The sequence below is a fragment of the Phodopus roborovskii genome, unplaced genomic scaffold (genome assembly GCF_943737965.1).
Source record: "Phodopus roborovskii unplaced genomic scaffold, PHOROB, whole genome shotgun sequence".
NCBI lineage: Eukaryota > Metazoa > Chordata > Mammalia > Rodentia > Cricetidae > Phodopus > Phodopus roborovskii.
The window spans coordinates 6,262,027-6,282,466 of NW_026126546.1; the positions used below are offsets into that span (position 1 = coordinate 6,262,027).

At 44.6% G+C, this 20,440-nt stretch overlaps 1 protein-coding gene across 9 annotated transcripts in view; it reads left to right on the forward strand.

The window, feature by feature from the left end:
- Tbc1d14 (TBC1 domain family member 14) overlaps positions 1 to 20,440 on the forward strand; it is a 92,742-nt gene that overhangs the window by 21,192 nt on the left and 51,110 nt on the right. For 8 of the 9 annotated variants that reach the window (XR_007835518.1, XM_051200384.1, XM_051200388.1 and 5 more), the window contains one exon: positions 18,052 to 18,172. Coding sequence is in view for 8 of the 9 variants with exons in the window: in XM_051200384.1 (XP_051056341.1) it covers positions 18,052 to 18,172 (121 nt within the window). In the remaining variant the exon portion in view is untranslated. Of the gene's footprint in view, positions 1 to 10,689; positions 10,847 to 18,051; positions 18,173 to 20,440 lie in introns of those variants that run through there. The other variant, XM_051200391.1, reaches the window with a different exon arrangement.

The following is a 20,440-nucleotide window of genomic DNA, read 5'->3' on the forward strand; positions in this document are numbered from 1 at the left end:
TGGTGACAGGGACATGAGGCAGCTGGTCACATTGCATCTGAAGTCAAGGAGAGAGACAGGTGAGCCAATGGGATGGTGCAACTCATATTCAGAGTGGATCTTCTTTTTCTAGTAAGCTTTTCTAGAAATACCCTTATAGATATACAGGGGATATATTTCTATGGTAATCCTAAATCCCATCAAGTTAGCAGTCAAGATTAACAATCCCAATTTTTTTAATTTAATATTTTTATTCTGTGGCAGTTGGGTACATGGATGCCAGAGAAAATTATTTGATCCCTTGGAACTGGAGTTACAGGTTGTTGTGAATTGCCCAATGGGGATTCTGGGCACCAAACTTGGGGCCTCTGGAAGAACAGCTCTTAACCACTGAGCCATATCTCCAACCCAAATAGCCATTTTTGTTATACCCCCATGTGCCAAAGGGGCACGGCAGCTCTTTGGGACCTCTTTTAAATGGTCACAAATTTCATTCATAATGGCTCTTGCCTGAAATACTTCTCAAATCTGCCACTCAGTACTGCCAATTTGGGGATTAGTTTTCAGCTTGTGAGTTTGGGGGTGGCAAACGCATGTTCAGGCCATAGCCACAAGGGTGGAGTATTGGGTTTGAGGGGATGGGTGGTGCTAAGGTCATCCTGAGAAATGGATATTTGGGCAGAGAGGGAAACATTGCTGTGTCCTGCTAAGTGAGTGGAGAACAGTCAGCATGCCTCTCTATCGCCTCAGTCCCAGCTGTGTTTCCCTGCACAGGCTCTGCTGTGGGGTGGTGTTGTGGTTTTCCGAATACAAGGAAGTAAGTCAAAGGTAGTAGTTTATACTTAAGTACGGTCACAGTAGTGAGTTTTGATTTTGTGGGCCCTTTGTAGGTGAAGGACAGTGAAAGGAGAGGTCAGCACAACCCCTCTCTTTAAGCCCAGTGAAAGGAGGTGGTCAGAAAGAGGTTGGTGGCAATTTTGAGGTTGGTCTCTGTTTTCCTGCATGGACCTATTCCACTCAACTGGTGATTTCAGCTATGTTTGGAGACTTCCTGGCCTTCCTGGCCGAGAAAAAGAGGCAAGGTGCCCTGGTGCCACACACACACACACACACACACACATACACACACACACACACACACACACACACACACACACACACACCTTGTATGAAGGCGGAATGCCATCTCAAGTTCCTTTTCTAATAGGTACTGTTTTGGTGGGCAGGCCTTGATAAGAGAGACCTGTGCATGGTTTAAAAAGATTCCACTTTTGAATAGCACCCATCTTTCAGGGAGAGGTTGGCTTGGGCTAGAGGGTGGTGGTATGTGATTCCTGTGTCTTGGGGTAGGGGAGGGCTCTGGATAGCCCTGAATGTAGGGCATGTAGATGCCTCTTCTCAAGGGCCCACTGATGACTGTAGTACTCTGGGGTATGTGGGTCAGGGATGCTTGGCATACTCTGCTCTTAGGTGGTCATAACTAAGCACTATCCTCTAGAGAGGTCCAGGTTACTATGGTAAGAGGAGAAGTAAATGTAAGAGGAAATGCTCAGGAGGAACATGGACCATCATCATGTGGGTGTGAGGTTCTACTTCCTCTTCTTTAGTCCTCGCCCTCTCTCAAAACCCCTCCCTTACTTCCAGCTGGTTGTCTACACTTAATGTTTCTTTGGCATTCACCACTAGTTCCTCTCCCTAGGACCAGCCTGCAGCAAAGAAGACTTACTCAGTGGTGCTGTTCCTGTGCTTCTCCTAAGAGGCCATATCCCAGAGTCTTGTATGCAAATGCTTAACCTAGCCAGCATGTTTTTTTCAAGCTTTGCAGGTCTTCTGTGTACCCCAAATAGTTCATATCCTCAATAGACTAGCTCACAGAGGGTGCTGGGGGAGAACATGCCATCACAAGCTGCTCTGCACTATTGCTTTGATTGTTTTTGTGGGCCCTGTGTTTAGTTCCTTGGGTGTTCCCTGTAGCAACACTCAGCAGACTATCTGTCCTGACTGGAACCTGTCACAGAGAGCATGGGGCCTGCAAGGGGGGGGGGGTGCCTTAGCTGAGCGACTAGGATGGCTGCACTTCTGAGCTTCTGGGAACTTACCTGGAGTGAAGGCTGAAGAGACACAGACACAATGAAGCCCTGAGGGTGTCTGATGACATTCTCTTTTTCAGTAGTGAAAGCTGCCTGGCCATGCCATCCCTTCAGCTTTGTAGACATTGTTTTCCTGTGTGTTAAGTAGAGATTTGTCCTGTCTGTTTTCAGAGTCACCCACTAAGAGCTTTCCTGAATCACAGCTTATAGCCTGTCTTTCTGTAGATCAAGAGACCCCTCCAACAATGGGTTCCTTCTACGTCATGGGTAGTGCTGTACATATTCTGACAAGAAAACCTCTGGAATTAGAGGGCTCCCTTCATGGTGTTTTGCAATTGCTTACTTGGCTAGGCTGGTATCGTTGAGCAGTGTCAACTGTACCAGACCGAGAAACCATCTTTGATTCATTCTGTGCTTGCTCTAGGGAAGAACTCTGTAAATGCAAAGATCTGAATTTAGGCACCACACATTTCCACAGACAGTATTCACCCAAGGTCCCAGCTCTGTAGTGGACAGTACCTGCTTGCCACACATAAGATCCCATTTTGCCTGTGTAGTCTGAGTGCATTCTGGAGAGTGGTGATACACTTGCTGCCGTACTGTAGGTGCCATGGGGAGAGAAAACAGGTGTCAGGGAATGTGGGGGATGAGAAAGTGGAAAAGGTTGTGTCTAGACAGGGTGTTTGAGAGCTGGGGCATGCTGAGCAGGTGGCATTCAAGTACAGATTTTAGTTTGGGTAAAGGAGAGTGCTCTCCAAGGATATCATTGCAGGGACAGAGTTTCTAAGGCTGGTGGGACTTGCCTTATTTATTACATGTCTTGTAGTTGTTCAGGACCTGTGTCAGCACCTAAGCAGCTCAGCAGCTTTGGATCCCAGACCCCCATGGCAGTTTGTACTTGCTTAGCAAATTCATTCCTTTTGGTTGCCCGGAGTCTGCTTTGCAGAGTCTGGCCCTGTGCTGCCCAGCCTGTTAGCCATTAGTTAAAACCAATTGAGCTCCTCAGCCTTACTAGCCACATTTAGGCACTCAGTAGCCATTTGGGATTCAGCAGCTGCTATATTGAATGGCTCAGATGGGTACATTGCCATTGCAGTGGGAAGTTCTGTTGCCAGCCTACTCTAGAGGACAACCTGTGACTTTATTTTTAAACTTGTCCCTTTGATATATAAAAGTAACACAGAGTGACTGTTTAACTAGCACATCATAATAAAGGGGGTGAAGCTAAGAGAAGCCTACAGAGAGCACCGTGCACAGGGCCAGGGGCATGCTGACATTGCTCTTGACCTTCGAGCCATCTCTAGCCCCTGTGTATAGGATTAAAGCTTCTCTTTGTATGCAGCAAAGCTTTGAGTATCATTCTGCTTTCATACCTACTATAATTTTTCTTTATTTCCTTACAGACTTTTTACAAGTTTTAAACATTAATAAACAAAGTGAAGTAGACCAGTGCTGGAATCTGCCTCAGAAGTAGAGCACATGCTTAGCACATGTGGGGTCCTGGGTCCCATGCTCAGTTCTTCAAAAATAAAACAACAGTATCAACTAAACCATAGGATCCTTCTATGGGTTGGTGTCCTACATTTTAGCTTAGAGAAGAGAGTTTCTTTCATAATTAAAAAGTTCCTGCTATACTTATTAATAATGTCTTTGTGGTCTTCCTCCCTGTGAATCATTTACTTGCCCAACAATAAGGAAGTGGGCTTTGTTTCTGCTATGAGCTACAGCTTGCTTGCTCTGCATTTTAGATGATGAAATGGGGACAGGCTGTCAGAACTGCTACTTTATGACCATTGTCCCTGACCACTGGTCAGCTCTGCTCCCCCCACCTCCCCCAAGATCATAGTGATATATGCTGGGAGCTTTTTTTTTTTTTTTTTTAACCCCTTGGAGGACGTTTCTAGGTAGTGAACACCCAGACTCTGTTTTATGAATAATGGCACTCCTAGCAATGGCCAGTGGCTGTTTGAATTCACCATGGCTTTGGCTTCTAGTTAGTATGATGTGGGTTTGGAGAGGACTTTTCTCTGGTATACCTTGAACCTTCTCTTTTTCTTATAGGCTCTGGTTCCAGTGCTCTGCTTCATACTTCCTGCTTCTGCCTGAGGTACTCCCTCCCTTCTACACCTTCTTCTTTGCCCAATTACAGCATTGCTTTGTTTTTTTGAGACAGGGTTTCTCAGTGTAATCTTGGCTGTCCTGGAATTCGCTTGGTAGTTCAGGCTGGCCTCGAACTCACAGAGATCCACCTGCCTCTGCTTTCCAAGTGCTGAGATTAAAGGTGTGTGCCCCCACTGAAGGGCCATTTGCAGTGTGTTTTTTTTTAATTAAATTTAAATTAGAAACAGTCTTATTTTACATATCAATCTGTTTCCTTTCCCTCCCATCCTTCCATGCTGATCCGCCCCATCCCATCCCCCCATCCACTCCTCAGGGAGGGTGAGGCCTTCCATGAGGGCAGTTGAAACATTCTTAAGGGCCAACACAACGGACACCCTTCTCTGAAGCTTCTCCAATACTGTACTCTTTCCTGTCTCCTACAGGTCACTATAGACTGGAATTGTCACTCTGTCTTTCTGCCCTATCTCCTGCAGGCCCATGGTAGTCTAATTTTGTCTCTGTGTCTTGTCTCCTACAGGCCCACTGTAGTCTAGTACTACCATGTGGTCCCTGCTTTTTCTGTGAGTTCCTCAAGGACTGGGTCTGGGTCTTGGTCATCCCTGATCTCAGTTCTTCCCAGCTGCTGTTCTTCAGTCTTGGAACATCAGCAGCACAGTGGCTTGGTTCTCTTCACCTCTACCATATGGACTCATGTTTCGGGAGCCAGTGTGATTTTAATCCTGTGGTAGGAGATACTCTATGGTTTCGTGTTTGCTGTATGAGGGAAAACAAGGGCTCTGCTGGCTTATGGGGGAAGTGGCCCAGATTTGCTGGGGACCGGGGGAATGACACATTGAATTTTAGAAACCCATTGTGTTAGGAATCTGTGTCCATCTTGGATCAGTGAGCTAGAAGAATCTTAAGACACTAGAATCTTAAGACACTAGCTCACATTGGACTGCAGGGCAGGGCTTGCTGTTTTACTTTGGTTTAGTGAGTAGAAATGAGGCACAGATTTAAAGCAAAGTCTAAAGATAACCCTTTCCAGTAGCTTCTATAAACAGTAAGTTATCTTAAATACATAGAGTAAGCATGAAGTAGGAAGCTTTTATTGGTTAAAGAGCAAAGTTCTCAGCACACAAAATGTTCAGCTGGAGATATAGCTCAGTGACAGAACATGTGCAGCTGGAGATACAGCCCAATGACTGAACATGTATCTACTATGTGGAGGCCCTAGATTCAGTCGTTAGCACTGAAAAATAAAAATAATTATGAAAATTCCTATTTGTTGAGAAACAGCATCTGAGTCCTACTCTCAGAGGTTAGACTTAACTAGTATAGGGTGAGATGTATACGTCAGAACTTGTAAGTACTCCTTGGGCAATTCTGGAATGCAGTATAAGCAAGGCTGTGCTTGGTGAGTGCTCCCCTCTGCTGTACACCTCAGGCAGGTGGTTCCCACATTGCCTCCTCTTTGGGGAAAGTCATCCCTTAGGGCCTAAATAGTACGCCTCTCAGTGGCAGGCCACTTGGAGAAGGGGACCTAGACTTGTCAGTGATTACTACCAGTGTGTGCGGCATAGTGCCTAGGATATAAGTTGATTCAATATGCATTTGTTGAATGAAAAAAATTACTCATATCAATATGTTTCATGTTAAAGGAGATGAGATGCTTGGCCTTATGTAATTAACCAGTTGTTCTTTGGTTAATAAGCACATTGACAGATAGAGTCCTGGAAACTGAGTGGTGGCATCACTATATTCTATGAATGAAGGCTCCAAGGGATCGTTTCTGCCCATAGTTGGCAGGCTAGGAAGCTGTGGTTTGAGTCACATTCTGCTGATGTCCCTGTCCCAGGAATACACTTGCTACTTCAGTAAATGTTTCTCCTTAAGATTTCTAGTGCTGAAGGAGCATGGCCCTCGCAAAGGCCTTTCCTCTTTTTCTTAGGATTTAGTTGGAGATTAGGAGTAGACTACATTTTCTTAGTAAAGTACATTTTATATTAATTTACATAGCCACTTTCATGCTGCTTCCTTCTTTCAGATTTAGTTTGATAAGTTTTAATTGTGTGTAGGTGTGTATGTCTGCATGTGAATATGTGCACATAGAGGCTTCTAGAGTGAGTTACAAAAGGTTGGACGCTGTATTGTGTAGGTGCTGGGAACTGAACTTGGGTCCTGGGAGAGCAGCAAATGTTCTTAATTGCTGATCATCTCTCTAGCACCTTTGCTCTGCTTTCTTTTTCTCTTCATAAAAATCTAAGTTGATATTAGAGAGTGGAGCCCCTGCTTAGTTTTTCCTTCTTGTATTTACATGTTAGGGAGTATTTAGCAGAGATTGGGAAGTTGTGGGGAGGGGAAAATACGGGCCTTGTGGACTCTGTGACCTTCTGTGGAGACTTGCAGAGGAGTCATTTCAGTGTTAGATTAATGGATTAATGAGTTACCCAGAAGGTTTTATGCCAGGCCTCAGGATACAGAGACCATGTAGGAAGGCTCACCATGTAGTGGTGAGGTAGGCTTGTCAGAAACTAGAATCCTGGGCCTGTGAGGTATCTCAGCAGGTTTAGGCACTTGTCTCCTGCCAAGCCTGATGACCTGGACCCACATAGTGGTCCTTTGATCTCCACATGTGATTGAAAACAAACAAAAACATTTCATTTAAAAAGGAAATAGAGAGAAAGAAACTAGAATCCATGCTTCCAGCTGTCCTTGGAAAAGAGTTGTGGAAGTGGTTTGGGAACACAGCAGGGGAGGGACATTCAGCCAGGCTACAAAGGAGGGTGGCAGAGCTGAATTCATTTTGTTGAACAGGGATTTTAGGTATTAAGTATGAGTACACTCGTATGAATGCCACTGGATTAGCAGTCTGCAGAAGCCTCTTTGGGGGCCCTTCCCTGACAATATCTGTCTTGCAGAAGGTGACCACTGTTTTTAGCTAAATGGGGTAACATGGTTTGTACTCCTGGGTCTGGCCTCCTTTGCTTTCACTGTGTGTGCTTCTGTGAGTTTCAGCACTGAAGCGTGATGCTGATGGTAATACTTTTATGCCTGTACTTTGAAGTACACACACCTGGGCAGAATCTGAGTCTGCTTTGTCCATGCCAAGCCTCTTCCCAGTGTGGATACAGCACTTTACACTCCACTGGCTCTGTTGGCAGTCAGCTTGGTCAGTAGCCTCTTTATTTTATTTTATTTTATTTTTTTTTTGTTGTTCCTCTTGGTGACAAGATAAGGCCATACAGGTTTTGATTTGAAGTTTTGTTTTAATGATAGGCTGTATCTTTTATTTTTAAGTTGTTTAACTTTATTGTATGTGCATTGGTGTGAAAGTGTCAGATCCCCTGGAATTGGAGTTACAGATAGTTGTGAGCTGCCATATGGGTACTGGGCATTGAATGAACCCAGGACCTCTGGAAGAATAGCCCATGCTCTTAACCACTGAGCCATCCCTCCAGCCCTAGGCTGTATCTTTTTATATTGTATTTGACACTGGGATTTCTTTTGTGGTGGTGGTTGTTTGTTGTTTATTATTGTTTTTCCTGTTGAGCATGTGTTCCATCTCTGGGCTATAGCCCCATAAAATTGGTTTATAGGTACATTTTGTATATGTCCCTTTGTATATACAGACATGTGCTACAAATAGTCCTTCACTGTGATTTTTTTTTTTTTTTTTTTTTTTTTTTTTTACATACTGCTTAGTATGTTGCTCAGATTGATCTCGAATTCCTGGATTCAAGTGTTCTTCCCAAGTGATTGGGAGTACAGTTACATTCTACCACACCCAGCTCATAGCTTACGTTTGAATTTTCCTAATGTTTATTATGTTTTGTTTTCTATATAACAAAGATATTTTAGGCTGCAATCAATTCTACATCTATGTGAGAGGCCTGGTAATGGCCAGGTGTGCTCTCCTGCCTGTTCTTCTCTGGCATTGCCTTGGCTGGCCTTGGTTATAGATCAGTGAAGACTTCTTATCCTTGAATGTGTTAGTTTCTCCATTAGTTTAGTTTTTTCTTTGTATTTCTTTAAGCTTTTTTTTTTTTTAATGTAAAGGTCTTATCTTTCTTTCAATAAACTTATTCCAAAAATAAGCTGGTGGATTGCCTCAGGAGATAAAGGCCTGACAGCCTGAGTTCCATCCCCAGGACCCACCTGGTGGAAGGAGATACCTAACTTCTACAGTTGTTCTCAGATCTCCACTTGCATGCTGTGGCATATACTTCCTATAATATATTAATAAAAATTTAATTTAAAAATATTCCAAGATACTATTTGTGATAGTCTTATAATAGACTATATAGTTGTGACTCTCAGTAGTGTTAATTTTTTGGTTTTGTTTTTGAGCCAGGGTTTCTCTATAGACCAGGCTGGCTTCAAACTCTCAGAAATTGGCCTGTCTCTGCCTCTACCTCCTGAGTGCTGGGATTTAAGGTGTGTATCATCACCACCAGGCTCATAGTGTTAATTTTTATGTATATAAGTTGAGTCCTGTGGGGTTTTTGTTTTTTGATTTTTTTCTAGGTTTTTCGAGACAGGGTTTTGAGACAAAGTTTCTTTGTAACTTTTCAACATGTGTTCAAACTCCACCCCCAAACTCTATATCAAATGCCCCTCAAAGGGACGCAGAAAGTCTTTGAGTACTTCCCACCCTTTTCATCTCCTTCACTACAAATTGAACTCAGAACTTTGTGTGGTCTAGGCGGGTGTTCTGTTACTTAGTTATTTTTCTTAGTAAATGATGTCAGTGAGTGTGTTTTTTGAGTGACCCAATACATTTCTTGGTTTGAGCTTTGGAAAAGAGAAAGACCAGGAAACACTTGCTTTTTTAGTGTCTGTATTTCTTCTTTCCGTGCTTGGAAGACTATCTGAACGTGGTTCTAAATGATGTAAACTAAAACTACAGAAGGTTGGGAAAGTTTAAGGAGACAGAGGCTGTGGGTTTTGTGCTGCAGAGGGACAGGAGGCTCCACTTTTCACCTCCTTGCCCTCCTCTTCCTGTCCACACTGTGTCAAGTGACATTGCTTTCCTTGGACTCACTACCTCCTTGTCCCAGACAAGGTCACTGTTCAGCAAACGTTCTAGGGTAGCTACAGACAGGGTTTCTCTGTTAAGTGGTGGGAGAGCCGACAACTGCCTGTGGAGGGAGGGGCTTTTACTACTGGACTGATGGTTGACATGTGGGTTGATGACAGCCCCAGTAGAAGTAACCTGTAGTAACTACTGGCGGGCTTAGAGTTGATCTCTTGTTGAACTTGAAGTTATTAGATTTTCTTGTTTGTTTTGAGCCAGTGTCTTACTGTGTCTCCTGGAACTCTGTGTATGGTTGAGGCTGAACTCAAATGCTTGACTCTCCTGCCCTAGCTTCTGGAACTGGAGTGTTGAGTTTATGACTCATCACACCTAGGGTGTTTTTGTTGTTGGTGGTGGTGGTGTGTGTGAGTGAGTGTGTGTGTGTTTCTATGTAAGTGTCTGGTACCCAGGGGGGACAGAAGAGAGAGTCAGATTCCTTAGAACTGGAGTTAGAAATGGTTGTGAGCCACTATGTGGGTGCTGGGGGTGTTGAATCCTTACAGGGGATTTTTTTTTTTTTTTTAACAGTCAGGGTCTCAGTAGCCCTGGCTCTTAAATTTATGTGTAGCCAAGGATGATCCTCCTGTTTTCTTGTTTTTGTTTTTTGAGACAGAGTTTCTTTGTGTAACAGCTCTGACTGTACTTGAACTTACTCTGTAGACCAAGCTGGCTTTGAACTCTCAGAGATCCGATTGTCTCTGCCTCCCTAGTCTTGGGATTAAAGGCATGAGCCATCATGCCCGGTTGATTGATACTAGGGATCAAACCCAGGGCAAGCAATTGAGTTACATCCTTAGCCCTAACCTGTTTATTATTTTTGTAAAGATTTATTTAATTTTAATTTAATTGTGTGTGTGTGTGTGTGTGTGTGTGTGTGTGTGTGTGTGTGTGTGTGTGTGTGTGCTGTAAGAAGATGTTAGATTTCCTGGAGCTGGAGTTGAAGAACCAAAGTCAAGTCCTCTAGAAGAGCAGGAAGTTCTTTTAACCACTGAGTCATTTATCTAGCTTCTGTTTTGTTTTTTAAAACAGTATCTGTAGTTGTGAATGAGAGAGAATTCTGCCAGTGGTGGTTTTCAAATGAGTGTTTGGACAGTGAGTCACATGATATGGTCCACTTACATACTTAACACTTACATGTCTTCTCCATGCAGCAGCATAATGTCTAGTACAGCAAGTAGTCACAGGTGTTGTTTGGATGGCACTTTGTACAGTGCTGTTGTACTTCTAAGTGTGAAGTAACCGTGGGGTTTCTGATGAGAAGGTGGCTTGCTCTGTCTTGTTGGATTTGTACTGGAGCTGTGACCTGGCCTGGGGACCCATGCGCTCCAGCTTTCCTCCCCACTTTGCCTCCCTTCTCTGCCTCCACCCTCCCTGTGACTGGTGAGGTGCCCCACCCCTTCCCTTCCAGCTGATCTACTCCTTCCTGCAAGCCTTCACCTTTTGGAACGGGTAGAAGGAGGACACGGTGGTGTGGCCCTGACACTGAGGCTTGCCAGGTATGTTTCACCAGGAGATTCAGAGCATCTGCAGCTGGTCCTTGAGAACTGTGTGGTCACAGTAGAATCATGGCTGTTTCCCCTGTGCTCCTGTTCATGGACAGGTGAGTGGCTGTTGTGCCTCTGTAGCTTGGGCAACTGGAGACAGCCAGATTGGGGCTTTTTCTTCTGTGGAAGAGGATTTGGTGTGAGGATTTGATGCCCTGTTTAAAATGGACATAACTGCTTGTGTTTAGGAAGGATATGGTGGATGGAGCTCTTTGAGGCAGTGTTAGTGCACATGCATGCCTAGTGCTCACCACTACCCCCCATCCCTCCTCCAACACCCAGCCCTGGTCATGATCAGGCTCTGTTTTATTTTGTTTCTGTGTAGTTGTGGGATTGCTGAGGGAAATGTGTAGCGGTCCTGTGGCTGTTGAAGTGGCTCTCTTTGTTTCCTTCCTTTCTCAAAGCAAGGCTAGAGGCAACTGTAAATGTACATACACTCAGGTTTTGAGGATAGAAACCACTGATGTGCTGGAGAGGATCAGCTGTGTTCTGTGTTCTTTCTTTCTGTGTCTCTCTAGGCCAGTGGTTCTCATTCTTCTTAATGCTGCCACCCTTTAATACAGTTCTTCATGGTGTAGCAATTCCCAAACATAAAATTGTTTCATTACTATAATTTTACTACTGTTATGAATTGTAAATATCTGATATGTAGGATATATATGATATTTGACCCCTGTGAAAGGGTTATTCAACACTCCCCCCACACACACACACGAAGGGGTCTCAACCCACAGGTTGTGAACCACTGATCTTGCTGCTTCTTAGCCTCTTCATGTTTATTTGGTGGCTGGGTGCTGGAGGGGAATGCAAAATGCATGAGAGGTTGGGCTGCAGGAAAGTGACCTGTAACAGGTAGCTGTGACTGGGAAATGGGTCAGCAGCTCTTCTGGAGATGAGTGCTGCAGTTCAGCTTTGGATTCTGATGTCATGAACCAAAGGAGGGAAAGAACGAGGAGTAATGGCTGACTCCAATAGCAAGCTGCATGCCGCTCAGACGTGCAGTACCCCAAGGGTGGAGGCCTTTAGCTTCACTTCCTTGATACCTCAGCAGAGTTTTAGAAATCCCTCAGGAGTGTCTGGCTGGTTGAACCTGCTCCACTAGAGCAAGGGCTGTCACCCACCCACTCATCCAGCCTCCTCCTCCAGCACCTCATCCTAGTTCCTTCCATGCAGCTGGATGTCTCTTGGACTGCTCTAGATCCTAGCTTCCTCTATTGCAAGTGTATGGTAGTAATCTGCCTGTAACCCTTATGAAAATTCCTTGGCCAAGGTTTTTATTTTTTATTTTTAAAACACACTTATGTAGCCTAGGCTGTCCCCAAACCTTCTGAGTAGCCAAGTGTGACTGTAAACTTCTGGTCTTTTTGTTTCCACCTTCTGAGTGTTGGAATTACAGGCATGCACCAATGCACTTGGTTTATGCTGTGCTGGGAATGGAGCTTAGGGCCTCATATATGGTATGGAAGGACTCTGCCCACTCAACTACATCCTCAGTGCCTGAACAAGCATATTGTACATATCTAGATTGGGCACTACAGACGAATCAGTTAGTGGCAGACAGACGCACTGTGCAGCCTTGGAAGCTTTAGATCTGGTGAAGAAACACATTGGACAACAGGTTGAAGTTGTCCCTGTGTTGTCCGTGACTGCCTTCTGAGGGGGCAGGTGCATCCCTGCATGGTGTCTGTCAGTGAACATTCATATTGCATTTAAAGTCATCTTTAATGTTAAAGTATAACAGTACTTATGAGGCCAGAGGATTCGCTCTAAGTGCTTTCTGGAATCTCCTTGGCTGCTGACATGCTTTAGGTCAGAGTGCTGGGACTGAATATGGGACAATGTTAATGTTTCTTAGCCTTCCAGAACAGAACCTCTCATTTATCTTTAATTTTGTTTTTCTTAAAAGATCTTCTGTCCCCCTACCAGCAGGAAGCAGTTTGGAAAGAACGATGCCCAAATTCCCAAATATTGTTTATAAATGTTTGTTTTCATTTAAATGGGGTTAGTATTAAATGGTTAATGATCACAACCTATATCTTTAAAGGTAAAAAGGGGATTGTGGTATAAAAATGAAAAAAAAAGAAGATCTTCTGTCTAAACTATCAAATCTCAGAGTCCCTAAAACCTGGATCAGCACCTCCCTGGGGGGGGGGGGAAATGATGGAAATGCTGGTGTTGGCCATGTGATAAAATGTTTGGGCAGTGCTGGGTGATACAGACCAAAAGCATCCTAGAGAAGCTTGAAACCCAGGTGTGTGTGTGTGTGTGTGTGTGTGTGTGTGTGTGTGTGAGAGAGAGAGAGAGAGAGAGAGAGAGAGATTTCTAAAAAAAAAAAAAAAAAAAAAGTGTTCAACCAGTCTGTCACGTTGAACACTTTGCAGATAGAAGACAGGCCACTTGTGGGTTATCTCTGCCCATGGCGTCTCTACTTCTCTAGCATGGAGCTACAGGTAAGGGTGGAGCTCCATGATTTGTCCATCCCACTTGGTTCTCACAATGGCTTAAGGAAGAAGTTAGCCTTGTCTCCATATAGAATGAAGATCATTCGGGCCCAGGGCTCTCAGATAGTGGTTTCTTGCCCTGGGATGCTGCTCTGGAGGGGCAGAGCTAGCAGAATCAGCTGGTCTCCATGGAGCTCCTTTGGTTCACTTCTGAGCTCAGCATGGGGACATGAGTTTGTTCCCACTGTACAGCTATCTTGATGTAGATTGGGAATGCCAGTGTGTGGCTGGGTTCAGAATAGGGTTTTTTTTTTTTTAAACCAGGAAGATGGTTTCTTTTTACCCCTTAATTCTGCAAACAGGTGATACAGGAATGAAGGGTATCTGCACAAAATAGTGAGCAAGCTGCTTTACCATTCTCCCCCTTTCCTGTTTTTACTTAGAAGTTGAGCAGAACCTGTGTTGCAAACCACTCTGCTGATAGGAGTCAGTCATTCATCACATGCACGGAGAGAAAAACCTAGACTTGTGGGCCATGTCCAGTTGAGTAGATGCCATTTATTTTGTGGCACTTGCCTTGGGGAGGCCTGAGTGCCAGGTGGATGGCCTTGGGGATTTACCCAGTACCTTGGAATATTACCACCAGTCTTAACCAGAAGCACCAGGTGATGTTTACAGTAACTTATGTGGGGCAGGAGCTCCATGCTAGAACAGTGAGCAAAGAAGGTCGTTGTATATCTGAGCAGCTATTTCAGTCAGGAAGTGTTTGGACAGATGAAGGTGAACCTTGCCATGTAATTTGGGTTTCCTTGTGATATAGCAACCTGCATGTCTATATACTCCCAAACCCGTGGTCCTCCTGCCTGTTCCTTGTGTGGCTCTGGCTCCTGGTGTCTTTAGACACTCTCTCCTCAGCCATGGGGGAGGAATCCAGGCTGGTGGTGGAGTAGCACTTGGTGCATTCCTGGAAGGAGAACTGAGATGAAAATACCGACTTTCCCAGCCGCTGGAGAAAACAGCTACAGCTCAGCTTTGCCTGCCCGTGGTTATTTAGCCCTCACTTCTAGCTGTTAAAAATCATATTTAGTCCATTGTGCTTGGCTGTGGCTTCACCACAGACACTTCCTCCACCGTCCCCCTCGTCTCTGTGTCTAAGAGGTAGGATTCTGGAATCCCCTTGGTGCAGTCAGCTTCTGGGGCTGGTAGGGTGCTCTGGCTACTTCTTCTTAGACCACCTTCTTTGGGAACTCCCTATTCTAATAAACTAGCCACTTCTCTGCAAATTTCAGTGTTTGGCGGGTGCGGGTGCTGAGCATGGACATAGTAACAGTCCCTGCTCTCCAGTGCTCACTTAATGGAAAACCATGGACTCACCTGATGGGTGGGGACAGCTCTCCTGCAGGCCAAGAATGTGGCTATGCTGAGCTCTGGCCTCCGCCTCATTTAACACTCATATCACCCATTTCCAACCACTAATGGACCAGGGGAGCACCCGTGGCATAGGAGTGGAGGTGGAGCCAGGCCACATGCCACAGAAAAACAGGTTCAAGTCACTGGCAAGACTTGAGAACAGGGCTAGTGTGAGCCGTTTCTGCCTTCAGGGGATAGTGCTTATAGATGTGTTTGGGGCCTCAGGTCCAGGGCAGTACAGGATAGCAGGAGAAAGGCTAGGAGTTGTGAACAGGTAGGGCAGGCCTCTTCCTGGATCATAGACAAGGCGGCTGCTGGAAAGAGGCCTTTCTTCACCTGAACTTCTGTCATTAAATACAGTTGAGGCCTTGGGAAATACGGCAGCCATGGAGCCTGGAGGCTGCTCAGTCCCAGCTTTTTCCCCAGACTGAGACCTTTGGAAAGAGGTTGTGCCTCCCCTTGGAAGGGGGATTTGAGTGAGCATCTGGGAAGAAGTGAGTAGTGAGGAACTAAGACAGGCTTGCATCAGTGCAGGTGTGTGTGTTTGTGTGTGTGTGTGTTTGTGTGTGTGTGTTCTTCCTGGGACTCACTTATTGGGATAGCTAGGGAGCCCCAGGGATCTGTGTCCTGCGTGTGTACCATGCCTGGCATTTCATTTAGGTTCTGGGGACTTGATGCAGGTCCTCATGCTTGTATGGCAAGCATTTTACTGATTGAGATGTCCCCTCAGCCTCACATTGCCCCTTCTTTTCTGGGATCTCTACCTCTGCCCTGAGATCATCTTTGTTGACTTTGTGGTATAAGCAGGCATAAGAATGTTGTCTCCTTATCTTCTGCGTGTGGGACTGTGTGTACTAGTCATATTTCAATCTCTGTGACAAAACACTTGAGGAAAACAACTCGGAGGAGAGGACTTATTTTGCCTCATAGTTTCAGAGGCTTCACTTCTGAGTCAGCTGGCTCCATTGCTTCTGGGCTCGTGGTACGGCAAGCAGAAAGCCATGAGAACATCAAGAAGGGTCAAGGATTGCACAATACCATTCACGAGTACACTTCCTTTGACCTACTTCTAATCAGGCCCTGCCTCCTAATGAATAGCCCCATTCAGCTGTGAACTCAACAGTAGATTAACCCATTGATGAAATCAATCACCTTTCAGTAATGCCACCAAGCCTTTGGCACATGAGCCTTTTGTGGGATTTCATATTAAACTCTGACTGTATTGTTAACCATGTTTTTCATTCCCTTGCCCCTGCCTCCTTGCAAGCATACATGGTGGCCACCCCGCTTGCCAGAAAACACACTAAACATCTACTGCTTGCTAGATAAACTTTAGGAGTATAGAGGTGGCTTTCCTGCCTTATGCTAGGGATAAAAAGCAGAGAGGAGGAATAAAGCCTATGTTAAAAGTACAGCCCAAAGTAGTGAGTGCTGTGGAAGCAGTCCTAGGGGCCTTGATCAAGTGTGAGGGTGGAGACAGACATTCTACAGACTCAAAAGAGTAAACTTGAATACAGCTGCTCCCTGTTCTCTATCCCCTGGGCAGTGTAGGTGGATAGTGACTCATGGGGTCACATAGCCTTGGAAAGGGGCTGCTAAATACCTGCTAGGCAAGAGTGACACCATGGGCATGGGTTCTAAAAGCTGTCCAGACCCTGGGCAGGAGGGTTGCCCTGGGGCAGCAGAGTTCCAGCTTGTACCTGCCTGTTCGCTATGTGTTCACAGTGCCTGGCTGGGAACTGGCTTTGGTCATGTGACTTTTGGTCACCCAGTTCTGAAGGGCACTCTTGTGTGTTCAGAGCACCTGTGTGTGGTGCCATTTTATATGTAATATTGTGATTGAGGGTTTTCAAGGTTTAACTATAAAAAATATTCAAGATGCTTTTCATAAATCTGTCAAGTTTTGTTTTGTTTGTAAGTTTAAGATCTTAGACCGACACTAACCAAGAAGCTTTGAATTTGGATGCTCTTTAGTTTTGCCTTCACTTCTGCTATGCAGTCTCAGGCAGTACGGTTTCAAGCGCACCTTTTCATCATCATCTATCTTTTGTCGGAGTGAATAGCACTATTAATGCTCATTCTCCCAAAGCACAAGTGCAAGAGCCGGGTGCCCAGATCCCTTCACGTATCCCATACCTGGTTGCTCTGTGAGGTCTCAGATTCCTTCCCTGGACCTGCAGCACTGTCGGTCTTTCCTGCCACTGCCAGTGCATGACCTTCCCTTCCCTGTGACTTGTCTCAACACCTGTGCCAGCTTCCTTCCCCTGAGAGGGCAGCTGCCCTTCAGCCAGATGTAACCCTTCCAGTAACTCAGGTTCTGAGTGTCCCATATTCTTAGCATCTGTGGCTACCCCAGGCTTTACTTGGTTTAAATTGCATAAGTCCTTCTTAGATGATGAATGGATTAGAGCTCTAGAGTGCCCAAAGTTCATTTATTTTTACAAATATAACTAGGAATTGAGTTGGACTGTGAAACCATTTCTGAAGTAGATTCCATTATAACAGAAACATGGGAAGAAAACAGTGAAACCAGTTCATTCTCATAGTCCTCCTCCCTTCCCCTGTCTCCTACTTCTCCCTCCCTCCTCTTTTCTCTCTCTTTTTTGGCAGGGTCTTACTATAATGCAGCCCAAGCTGGCTTCAGACTCATTACAAAGCCTAGGCTGGTCTTGAACTTGTAGCAGTCCTCTTGCTTCAGCATCCAGAATTCAGGGATTATAGATGTACTGTACCATATCTGGTCATTTGTTTCTTTTTGAAGTTTTTGTCACATTGTTTTGATATATTTTTAAACATCCATGTCTGTTTTTTTGGGAGCCCAGGAGTCCATTTGTGTTAATGACTACACCTATACAGTGCACCTGAGAACCAGGCTGATTTATACTACTAGTTAGAATTTATAGTTTTGGGAGCTTTTGTTTGCATGTTGTTGGGAAAGAAGACTTTGAGAGCATCTAAGGAATGATGGGCTGTATAGATAATTTAAACTAGAGGTTAGCTACTAAAACAACTCTGGTCTGAAAGGCTGGCTGTCCTTGGAATGTCAGTTTGTAAATGAACTTGAGGATCACAGATGTCACTCCTTGGGAACTGAGACTCAGGTTACTCTCCTGGTCCAGACTCACAGCTAGTGAATGACTGAGCCAGATATTTAGTTTATTTTGGCCAGTTTCTGCTGATATACTTTATTGTTGAGCACATTTTCTTATTCTAAATTTTGGAATTTGCACAATAATAGTTGACCAATAAAAGATTGTGTCTGAGTTCTATATCTGTGTAGTTCTGTGTGTATGCAGGCCCGTAGTTCCTCTCAAAACTTAGTATGACTTGTTCATGTCAACCTGTCTTGGCCGTCGGAGTGTCTCTGTAACACCCAGAAATGGCCTACCCCTTTTCTTTTCTTTCTTTAGGAATTTGCTTGCTAGAAAACAAAATGCAAGACTTGATAGACAGAGAGACTTGGGATGGAAGCTGTTTGGAAAAGTCCCACTTCGAGAGACTGCTCAAAAAGATTCAAAGAAAACACAAAAGGTAAGCCACTGTGTGTGAGGGTGTACTCACGGACCACACTGGTGACCCTTGAAGTCGGAAAGCTCTCCTCTGTGTTTTTTATGTGCCTTGGTTCTTAACTTTAAATTGCATTCAGTGTGTACAGGGATTTGACTTTCTTCACCTCTTTATAGCTTGTAACATGCACACAGGGCAGTTCAGCTGGGCTTTAGATACTTAAACTTGATGAATTTTAGTCTTTCCAGTAGCAGTTGCAGATATGTTTATTTGTTTTTAAAGACTTGTTTATTTATTGTATATACATTATTCTGTCTGCATGTATCTCTGCAGGCCAGAAGAGGGCACCGGATCTCATTACAGATGGTTGTGAGCTATCATGTGGTTTCTGGGAATTGACCTCGGGACCTCTGGAAGAGCGGCCAGTGCTCTTAACCTCTGAGCCATCTCTCCAGCCTTGCAGATGTGTTTATAATCAAGCTTTTATTGTATTTGATACTCTCAAGTCTTCACACATTTCTTAGAGTTTAAATCCTTTAGAGCTTAAATCCTTCATTTTGAACCAGGCGATGGTGGCACACACCTTTAATCCCAGCACTTGGGAGGCAGAGGCAGAAGCAGGCAGATCTCTGAGTTTGAGTACAGCCTGGTCTACAGAGCGAGTGTCAGGATAGGCTCCAAATCTACAGAGAAACCCTGTTTTGAAAAAACAAAACAAAAAATCCTTTATTTTGCTCTGGGATATGTGGATTAGGCCATCATGTTTCCAGGCTTTGGGAGGACCTTGCCCTTTGCTTACTTAGATATTGTCTGCTTTGAGAACTGGGATTCAAATAGTCCATGCCAGGCCTGCACCAACATCCCACTGACTTCCTTACTCCTCAAGTTTGAAGCTGGAGTACCTGCTTATGTTCTCAGGGAGGAGGCCAAGCCAAATGGTGGCAGCCCTTAGGCAGCCCTGACTGTTAGCACCAGCAACTTCTTTGAGGCTTTGAACCTGTGTACCTTAAATGTCAGCTGTTGCCCAAATACTGTGGTCCTGAAAATTGTTGCCTTGAAGGTCTGCTATTGGCCAAGTGGTTGTCCTCAGTAGCCTTCTTCCCACCTTAGATTTATATTCACTGACAGTTGTTCTCTGGACCCTCTTGAGAACCAACTAAAGCTGTTCCTCATGACTAACGTTGGGCCTTGAGAAAAGACCTGGCCCAGTTCAGGCAGGCAAGACCCACCTAAGGCAGGTCTTTCTCCCTGCAATGGCACAGTTGATATGGGGATTATTTGCTGAGGGGTTACTATGTGCTAGTTTTGAACAGTGTCATTTGTGCTTCTAGTTTGTTTATTTAAAACAATGACCCATGATGTTTCTTGAGCCTCAGGTATAAGTGTTGTGTTATGGATGCATCAACTGGGACTAGGCATCCTACTGTCAGTGGTCCTCTGCATTTTTATCAGTTGTGGCATTCTGTAATGGTACCCATCTTCTGCAGAAAAAGATTCTTTGGCTATGGGTAATAGTTGTGGTTACATGTGGGTATAAAGATGGGTGTTAGGAATTGCACTGATTTAGAAGATTGACAGTGGTAGGTTGTCCTGTAGGGTCCGTGACTTCACCAGCCATGGGCAGTTGACCAGGTTTACAGTGCCAGGCAGGAATTCCCTCCTATTAAGTGGGCCTTAAGTCCAATGAGGGGGCTGTTGGTTACCCTAAGGTGTAAGTAACACTATTGTACCTTTGAATATAGCTTGTTACGCTGGTCATTGTTGTAGTTTATAGGCTTTACAGCTAAATAGGGCTTTTCATTGCTTTCCTCCTTGGCAACCTGGACAGCACCTTCAAATACTATGATTACTAGTCCTCAAGCATGAGGCTTCCGGGTCAGTTTTAGCTGGGTTCTTTCAAGTGTTCTGTGTCTGAGGTATGTGGTGTCTTTAACAATAAATCTTATCTTCAAGTTCTGGGAGACAACCAAAGACATTGGCAATAGCTTCTATTGTTTGGGAAGTCTCATGAACTTTCCTGACCAAAACCTCACAGTAAGGGTTGTCATGTCTGGCACTGGGGCTTTTGTTAGATTCTCTGACAGAAAGCTGTTGGGGAGAGCATGCTCACCACAGGTGATATACCTTCATCTAAGTTATTTAGTATACATACATACTTCTATATGGTATATACTTATATATGTGTTTTTAAGTAAACATGTCCAATGGCTTTTTCTATCATGCTTATTGTTCTTTAGCTCTCCTCTCTCCCTCAACATTGCCTTTCTCTGTCCAGATAAAGAAGGGGGTAGA